General features: G+C 44.6%; 1 protein-coding gene across 2 annotated transcripts in view; it reads left to right on the top strand.

The window, feature by feature from the left end:
• TSPAN14 (tetraspanin 14) overlaps positions 1 to 10,068 on the top strand; it is a 70,396-nt gene that overhangs the window by 33,993 nt on the left and 26,335 nt on the right. For both annotated transcript variants that reach the window (XM_081329761.1, XM_081329762.1), the window contains exon 2: positions 1 to 69. This exon is cut by the window's left edge and continues 29 nt beyond it. In XM_081329761.1, the coding sequence (XP_081185887.1) occupies positions 1 to 69 (69 nt within the window). The remainder of the gene's footprint in view (positions 70 to 10,068) is intronic.

The following is a 10,068-nucleotide window of genomic DNA, read 5'->3' as shown; positions in this document are numbered from 1 at the left end:
CGATATGCTTCTGCTGAAATCAGCTGTTGGTCTAAATATCTCCTCTTCAGCTACAACATCATCTTCTGGGTAAGTCCCAAGTATGACTGTCTTGTCTGTCTGTCTGTCTGTCTGTCTTTGTCTCTCTGTCTCTCTCTCTCTCGCTACCTCCTCCTCCTCCTCCACCACTCTTGTTCCTTCTTCCTTCTCCCTCTCTCCTCCTCCTCTCCTCCTCCTTCCTTCTCGCTCTCTCCCTTTGTCTCCTCTTCTCCTTATTTTCTCTCTCTCCCTCTCTCTTCTCCTCTCCTCCTTCTTCCTTCTCTCTCCCTCTCTCCCTTTCTCTCTCACCTCCTCTCCTGCTCCTTCTCTCTCCCTCTCTCTCCTCCTCCTCTCCTTCTTCCTTCTCTCTATCCCTCCTTCTCCCTCTCTCTCTTTCTTCCTCTCTCTCTCTCTGTAGTGAAAATTCACCTTGTCTACTGAGAAAGTAAAGACTCAGCTAAACTAAGCCTGCCTCTTTATGGTTTCATGAAGATTTCATTTTCTCCGCCATGGTTGACCTTACCTTCTTGGGAGATCACCCACAAGAGGTTGTAAACTGAAGAAGCTTCTTGGGTGAGAAGGGAAATGTTTTCAAAAAGGGAAACAACAACACCACCAACAACAAAAGTCCAGTTGCCTTTTTTTGAACAGCACCTGGATGATTGAAAAATCTCCACCGACACTTCCTTTTGGCAGATGTTTTTCGACTTCTCAATCTTGCTTCTATGTCTTGGGATTTTCGGGTGCTATGTCATCCAAGTATGAACCAGCTCTGATCCTTCTTTACTTCTGGGACCAGACAAGATCCAACAATCTGAAACTCCTATTCAGATGTTCACCATTACAACGTATGTTTGGCTTGCTAACAAAGAATAAAGGGAGACCGACCTTTATTCTTTGTTTGTTGTTGTTGTTAGTTGCGAAGTCGTGTCTGACCCATCGCGACCCTATGGACAATGTTCCTCCAGGCCTTCCTGTCCTCTACCATCTTCTGGAGTCCATTTAAGCTCACACCTACTGCTTCAGTGACTCCATCCAGCCACCTCATTCTCTGTCGTCCCCTTCTTCTCTTGCCCTCCATCTTTCCCAGCATGAGGCTCTTCTCCAGTGAATCCTTCCTTCTCATTAGGTGGCCAAAGTATTTGAGTTTTAGCTTCAAGATCTGGCCTTCTAAAGAGCAGTCAGGGTTGATCTCCTCTAGGACTGACCGGTTTGATCACCTTGCAGTCCAAGGGACTCGCAGGAGTCTTCTCCAGCACCACAGTTCAAAGGCCTCAGTTCTTTGGCGCTCAGCCTTTCTTATGGTCCAATTTTCACTGCCATACATTGCAACTGGGAAGACCATCGCCTTGACTATACGCACTTTTGTTGACAGGGTGATGTCTAAAAAATTACACAAATATGAGCTGCCACTGCTGTGGCTACTGCCTGTAGATGGCCTTGGGCTAGGCTGAAACAGGAAATAAGATTTGTCCCGTGTCTGGGACTAAGCAAGTGTATTCTGAATGCTTAACAAACATTTAACACACACACACACACACACACACACACACACACACACACACACAGAGTTTTTATAGGAAGGAATTTGAATCTTACGGCTGCTTGTTAAACGTTAACAACTTTTTAAAGTTGAAGTTGACTCCGAGTGATTCATAGGCTTGATATTTATTTATTTATTTATTTATTTATTTATTTATTTATTTATTTATTTATTTATTTATTTATTTATTTATTTATTTATTTATTTATTTATTTATTTATTTATTTAAAAAAATCCAGTCTTGCTTACAACTCTGTTATTTCCAGGAACTAAGTGGAGCTGACTCCACTTAGCTCTTTTTGAAATCATCTAAAGTTGGCCAACCGTGTTACTATGGTTCCATGATAAATAGCAGAAATTGCAAGAGTGTTGTTCTGAAATCATATTAATCATATTATGATTATTACCCTCATTATTCCGCAGACACAGAAAAGGCTTGTCATTCTACATTGATTCAGGGTATTAGCCAGGATATATGAATATGATTAATAGAGATTTTTTTAAGGAATAGAATAGAATAGAGTATGGAATAGAATATGGAGTAGAATATGGAATAGAATGAACAGAACAGAACAGAATAGAATAAAGCTGGAAGGGACCTTGGAGGTCTTCTAGTCCAGCCCCCTGCTCAAGCAGGAGAACCTATACCATCTCAGACAGGTGAATGCCTAGCCTCTTCTTAAAAATCTCCAGTGATGGAGCGCCCATGATTTCTGGTGGCAAGCTGTTCCACTGGTTGATTGTCCTCACTGTCAGGAAGTTTCCCCTTAATTCTAGGTTGCTTCTCTCTTTGGTCAGTTTCCAACCATTGTTTCTCATCCTTCTCTCTGGTGCTTTGGTGAATAACGTGACCCCCTCTTTTTTGTTGCAGCCCCTCAAATACTGGAACACTGCTATCATGTCTACCCTATTTCTTCTTTCCTTTAGACTAGCCAAACCCAAGTCCTGCAGCCGTTCTTTGTATGTTTTGGCCTCCAGGCCTTTGATCATCTTAGTTGCTCTTCTCTGAATTTTTTCCAAACTCTCAACATCTTTTTTGTGATGTGGTGACCATAATTCGCTGCAGTATTCCAGGTGTGGCCTCACTAGGGTTTTATAAAAAGGTAAAGGTAAAGGTTCCCCCGCACATGCGTGCTAGTCGTTTCCGACTCTAGGGGCCGTTGCTCATCTCCGTTTCAAAGCCGAAGAGCCAGCGCTTGTCCGAGGACGTCTCCGTGGTCATGTGGTTGGCATGACTAGACACCAAAGGCGCACGGAACGCTGTTACCTTCCCACCGTAGTGGTCCCTATTTTTCTACTTGCATTTTTACGTGCTTTCGAACTGCTAGGTTGGCAGAAGCTGGGACGAGTAACAGGCGCTCACTCTGTTACGCGGCACTCGGGATTCGACCCGCCAAACTGCCGACCTTCTGATCGACAAGCTCAGCGTATAAAGCGGTACTAATACTTCGCGTGATCTTGATTCTAGGCCTCTGTTTACACAACCCAGGATTGTATTAGCTCTTTTGGCTGCTGCTGCTGCACACGGCTGGCTCGTGTTTAAGTGATGGTCCACTGGGACTCCAAGGTCCCTTTCACAGTTACTGTTTTTAAGCCAGGTCTCACCAAATCTGTACTTGTGCCTTTGGCTTTTCCTGCCTAAATTCAAAACTTTGCTTTTCTCCCCGTTAAAATTCTTCTTTTTTTTTTTTTTGGATAGGGCCCATTGTTCAACTTTGTCAAGAATAGACCTGTGAACTTAAGGTCAGTAGCCCTGGAAAAGCATACAGATAGTTTTTGACTTACACACATTTTTTTTTAGTGGCTAGGGACTTGTGATCGTTTTCACACCAGCATCCCCAGGGTCACGTGATCAAAATTGGGCAACTGGCATGCATTTGTGGCAGTTGCTTTTTCTCAGGATCGCGTGAACAACATTGTGTAACTCTCTGCTGGAAGCCAGATGTGCTTAACAACCGCACAATTCCCTTAACAATGGCTGCAATTCACTTAACAACTGTGGCAAAAAGGTCATAAAATGAGCCAAAGCTCGCTTAACATCTGCCTTGTTTTAAATTTGTAAACAGGGAGGGGTCCATTGTGGGTCCTAAGTGTAGCCCCCCCCATAATGGGAGTGGTTTCTTTAAAAATAATGGGCAACCTGTGATCTACGGATGTCTTTTTGCTTTTGTAAGCCTCTCGAATTTCGGTGGCGTAATTGTTGAAAATGAGCAGCGAAAGGTCCTCATTCGGAGACAGGAAATTCGCAAATCCTAGCGGGTGTCCCAAAATAGACTTAAAAACAGTTTACAGAGCCCACACTTCCATTGTCAAGTGGGAGGAAGGAGAGGGTAGGAAACTGGGTGACATAGCTTTCCATATGGCATGCCATCCAGATGGTCATCACTTAGAAAGAACTTTGCGGATCGAATCCAGATCTGATATCACTGGTAGTAAACTTATGCAGTCCTGGTGCTCAGATTTCATTATGGTAATCTTAGTGTTTGCTTTGTGGCAAGCTTTCTTGGCTAACAATGGGCGACCTTAGCTTTTTTTAAGATCAGAATCAGAATAGAGCTTGGAAGGGACCTTGGAGGTCTTCTAGTCCAGTCCCCTGATCAAGCAGGAGAGCTTATATCATTTCAGACAAGTGGCTGTCCAGTCTCATCTTAAAAACCTCCAGTGATGAAGCACCCACAACTTCTGGTGGCAAGCCGTTCCACTGGTTAATTGTCCTCACTGTTAGGAAGTTTTTCCTTAATTCCAGGTTGCTTCTCTCCTTGATTAGTTTCCATCCATCGTTTCTTGTCTTGCCTTCTGGTGCTTTGGAGAATAATTTGACTCCCTCTTCTTCATGGCAGCCCCTCAGATACTGGAATACTGCTATCATGTCCCGTCCCCCCCATCCGCCCCCCTGGTCCTTCTTTTCTCTAAACTGGCCATTCCCAAATCCTGCAACTGTTCTTGATATATTTTAGTCTCCAGGCCTTTAATCGTCACACAATGGCTGCCAAGGACAAAGAGAAATATGCATTTTCTAAGAGAAGATAAAGCTGTTTAGGAAAGTTGCAGACAGGTGTTAATTCTGAACTCTTGCATTGCCCCAAAGGCATTTTTTGGAACCACATCTGAAGCATTGTACATACGGTAGGAACTCTTGTGTCCCACTAAATCATGTTCCTCTGTCAGGGTTAAGAGTTCAGCTGGTTTCTTTCCTGACTTTCACTAAGGAAATTGTCATTCTTAAAAGGAATACTCTGCCGATTTGTTTTGTTGGCTGACACTCGGTCCTCATGAAGCTGGAATCCAGCAGAGGAGGCAACCTCCAATACTTGGTGAAGGATAGTTTGCTAAAAAAAAATTGCTCCATTGCCTTTATTAGTTTTCAATTATGATCCCTTAAGAACAGAGATGGCAGGTTTCCAGCTGGGAGGAATATTGGATTGATTGGTTGAATTGTTCCATTGCCATCGAGTCAGTGTCAACTCTGAGCAATCACAACCAAAACGTTGATCTGTTCCTTTAGGTCTTCCCAAAGGGTATTTATCACCACAGCAATTGCTCAGACAAAGCTTAAACTGTAGATGTGGAGACTCTAGAAAGAGTACAGAGAAGAGCAACAAAGGTGATCAGGGGACTGGAGGCTAAAACATATAAGGAAAGGTTGCTGGAATTGAGTACGTCTAGTTTAATGAAGAGAAGGACGAGGGGTGACATGATAGCAGGGTACCAATATCTCAGGGGTTGCCCCAAGGAAGAGGGAGTCAAGCTATTCTCCAAAGCACCTGAAGGCAGGACAAGAAGCAAAGGATGGAAACTAATCAAGGAGAGAAGCAAGCTGGAACTAAGGAGGAATCTCCTGACAGTGAGAACAATTAATCAGTGGAACAACTTGCCTCCAGAGGTTGTGAATGCTCCAACACTGGAAGCTTTTAAGAAGAGACTGGACAACCATTTGTCTGAAATGGTATAGGGTTTCCTGCCTGAGCAGGTGGTTGGACTAGAAGACCTCCAAGGTCCCTTCCAACTCCTATTCTATTCTATTCTATTCTATTCTATTCTATTCTATTCTATTCTATTCTATTCTATTCTATTCTATTCTATTCTATTCTATTCTATTCTATTCTATTCTATTCTATTCTATTCTCGGCGGCTTTCGATACCATCGACCATGGTATCCTGCTGCGGCGTCTCAGGGGATTGGGAGTGGGAGGCACAGTTCTTCGGTGGTTCTCCTCCTATCTCCTGGGACGTTCGCAGTCGGTGTTGGCAGGGGGGCAGAGATCGGCCCCTAGGTCTCTCGTTTGTGGAGTTCCTCAGGGTTCGGTTCTCTCACCTCTCCTGTTCAACATCTACATGAAACCGCTGGGTGAGATCATTCGTGGTTTTGGAGTTGGGTATCATCAATATGCTGATGATACCCAACTTTTCATTTCGACCCCAAATCACCCCAGTGATGCCCTCGCTGTGATGTCCCGTTGCCTGGAGGCGGTTCGGGTCTGGATGGGGAGGAACAGACTTCAACTCAACCCTGACAAGACTGAGTGGCTGTACATTCCGGCATCCCGGGACATTCAAAACGTTCCATCACTTTCTATGGGGGGTGAGTTTTTACCCCCCGTAGATAGGGCTCGCAACTTGGGAGTCCTCCTGGATGCACGGCTTACCTTAGAAGATCATGTAGTAGCCGTGACCAGGGGGGCTTTCGCACAGGTTCGCCTGGTGCGGCAGTTGCGGCCCTATCTAGACCGGGATGCCCTGTGTACGGTCACTCATGCGCTCGTGACCTCTCGTCTTGACTATTGCAATGCTCTCTACATGGGGCTTCCCTTGAAGACCACTCGGAGGCTCCAACTGGTACAGAATGCGGCCGCGAGAGTTGTCTTGGGAGTTTCCCGGTACTCCCATGTTACACCTTTGCTCCGCGAGCTGCATTGGTTACCAGTTGTCTTCCGGGTGAGGTTCAAGGTCTTAGTGATGGTTTTTCAGTCCTTACATGGCATGGGTCCGGAATACCTCAGGGACCACCTGCTGCCGGCGTCGACCCCCCTCCGCCCCGTGCGTTCCCACAGAGAGGGCCTCCTCAGGGTGCCTCCAGTCAGAGAATGTTGGCTGGTGGCCCCCAGGGGGAGGGCCTTCTCTGTGGGCGCTCCGGCTCTGTGGAATCAGCTGCCGGTTGAGCTCCGGATGGCACCGGATCTCCGCTCCTTCCGGCGCGGGTTAAAGACCCATTTATTTGAACAAGCTGGCCTGGCCTGATGGGGAATTACTGAGGGTTTTAATATTTATATATATTTTTTATTGTTTTTATTGTGGGCAATAATTTAATTCTTTTTTAACTTTTGTACTTTTGTAGTTTTAAGATATGCCCTGTTCACCGCCCTGAGTCCTTCGGGAGAAGGGCGGTATAAAAATTTAAACAAATAAATAAATAAATATTCTATTCTATTCTATTCTATTCTATTCTATTCTATTCTATTCTATTCTATTCTATTCTATTCTATTCTATTCTATTCTATTCTATTCTATTCTATTCTATTCTATTCTATTCTATTCCATTCCATTCCATTCCATTCCATTCCATTCCATTCCATTCCATTCTTTCTGCAAATCAGTGAACAACGTCATAAACCTTTGAACTGTCTAGTTCTTCTACCTTCTGAAATGAGGTTCTGCCTGACATCTGTGTAGCTCCCACCCTGATAGTTAGCATGTCAAGCACAGGAAATCAGGAGTCCAGGCAGTTCAAATGAAACCGTGGGTAGGTTTATTGCTAACTAACTAAATAAATAAAGTTCTCTACAAGACTCTGATTTCCTAATGCTCAAAACAAACAGGTAGTAGATAAGAGTCAACAGAATTCAAGGTGGGGCTGGACTTAGATCTCTTGTGAACACAAAGAGATTCCAGACTGATAACGCATTTGACCCCTCCCTTGGGCTCAGCCTCGTCATCTCCTACACATCATTTTCTTCCTTACTTTCATCTTTCTCAGCATTGGAGACTTGTCCCAGAGAGCTAGAATCCTCACATAATGTATCCAAAATATATTATTAAAACCACACACACACACACACACACACACACACATGCCGTGAAGCAATTGAAGGATGGATCTTGTTCTCTTGATACTCTACAAGTGTTGTATGGAGGACGTAAAAGGACAAGTTGAATGTGGACCTTGTCCTTGGAAAGGACGAGTTGCAGCCACTGGGTTCGTATCCTGTCCCTTCATCTACCCATTTGACCCATTCCAGCTTGCTTCCACTTTTATGAACATGCAGATCTACTGTTATTTCCTGCCTCCCAAGTGCAACAGTCTGGCCCGTATGAATAGCTACTTGATTTCCGTAGAGACAGTTCAAAGTTCTCTTGGCATTGTTCTTTGTTCTTTGACTGGCAGACAGTTTAATCTTTGTCTGTGCAATAAGAGACACTTTAGATCTGGTGTTTTCAGACTGGATTGAAATCTCTTCTGTTGTGTCCTCAAGAGCACTGAGGCGCAGCTTCTGAAGGAAGGTCGCACAAGTCACAGTTGTGTGTGTGAAGAATAAGGAAGAGGGAACTGTTAAAAGCAGAGCTTTTTTTGGTGCCCCTCATGGTAGCTAAGAGGAAGTCATTGAATAATAAAATACCCAGCTGTTGAAGGATTGGAATGTTTCTTTCGTGTGCAATATTTATAAACACTCTAATTGATTGAGACTTGGTGGCACACCATAACTTGATTGATTGGTTGGTTGGTTGGTTATGCTCTATGACAGGGGTGTCAAACTCAATTTCACTGAGGGCCGCATCAGCATTGTGGTTGCCCTCAAGGGGCCAGGTGGGTGTGGCCTGGGTGGGTGTGGCCTACTGGGTAGGCGTGGCTAGAGTGCGTATGGCCTACTGGGTGGGCATGGCCAGCTCTGCATCGTTCGCCTCAAGGGTGCCTATGGGGGCCTGGGCAGGAGTGGGACAGATCTGAGGGTCTCTGGCAGAAGGAGGGTCTCTGGGCCAGGGCCAAGGCAGTGGGGGCCGTTCCCTCACTGTTTCCAGGATCGCTTTGTGGGCCACATGAAACCACTTCGCGGGCCGGATCCGGCCCCCGGGCCTTGTGTTTGACATGTCTGCTCTATGAAGTCAGATCATTCCTGGTGATCACACAGATGGATCTTCTCCAGCATGATCTATTCTGGACCTGGTCCTTCAAGTCTTCCAAAAGTGCAGCTATCAACTTCTGTAATGGAGTCCATCCCTCTTGCTGTTGGTTATCATCATCTTCTCTTTCCTTCCATCTTTCCCAGTACTATAGACTTCTCAAGAAAGCTAGATCTTTGCATAATAGGCCCTCAAGTTGATATTTGGAGCTCTGCCATTGGTGTAGGTATTGTTCCATATTGTTCTAAAAATCCTGCATGGATGGGTTTATGAGTCCACCAGAAGTCAAACTCAACTCAAAGGAGCTTTGTTGTGTTGGGTGTTTGGACAAGGATGATCTGTTCCTAATTTGGCCTTTCAGGTCTTCCAACGGTGCACTCATTGCTGCTGTAACCAAGTCTATTCGTCTTGCTGTTGGCCATCCTCTTCTTCTCTTTCCTAATGCTGGGAATAAGAGAAAGGAGAGGCATGGAAAGGAGAGAGGTATTTGGTGAAATGGTTTCTGGGCAATGCAGTGCATGTCAACAAATCTGGTTTTTTTGACATAAATGTTATGTGGATGTCATTTCACTGCAGCTGTGAAAACCTTTGTCACTGTTAGAAAATCCAGGTTGGTTCCTAGTGAAGCTGCCTAATTCATTTTAAAATGATCTCTGCTTTGACAAGCATCTTTCAGCCTTGGTTTAGGTACATCCTCTGATGTAAAAATTGGGTGACCAATGGTTGCGGCAGATGTTTGTGCTTTATCAGGGAACAATTGCTGAATGATTAAAAAATGTCCCAGTTTAGTAAACTAACGGTTAGACTTTTGTTGGCCTAAATACCTTCCAGTGCCTTGATCTAAGTTAAGTAAGTTCATTGCCTGCAATCCCCATGCTTGGAACGTGATTAATGATATCCAAAGGAATAGACTGTCTCTACACATCTCAGTATAGATTCAAGATTTAATGCTGGAACTGGGTCCTTGTCGTCAAGCTTCTGTAATCTAAAAGATAAATTTACGCGCCTATGCTTGGATCTTCAGCCTACATTGCAGTCATCTTCAAACTGCTTCATAGCTTTTTGGAGAGTTTGCTGTTGCATTCTGTTGAACCAGCTCAGGTTTCTGAGCGGTCTTCAAGGGGATCCCAGTGTAGAGGGCATTGCAATAGTTTGGAAGGCTGATTGAACGATGGGCTCCTGACCCAGGAAATTGTTTTGCTGGTGCACCAAATAAAGTTTTGCAAAGATACTTTTGGCCACAGATGCCATCTGCTCATTGGTCAGGAGCTGCGAGTCTAGGAAGACCCACCCAGTTGATACAACTTGAATGGGAAACTGGAACCCCATCCAAGATTAAAGATGGAATATTCCCAGATCCTGAATGCCGTAATATTTACACCCACTCAGCC

The sequence above is a fragment of the Vipera berus genome (genome assembly GCF_964194415.1).
Source record: "Vipera berus genome assembly, chromosome: 5".
NCBI classification, from domain to species: domain Eukaryota; kingdom Metazoa; phylum Chordata; class Lepidosauria; order Squamata; family Viperidae; genus Vipera; species Vipera berus.
This window is presented reverse-complemented; position numbering and strand designations above follow the sequence as displayed.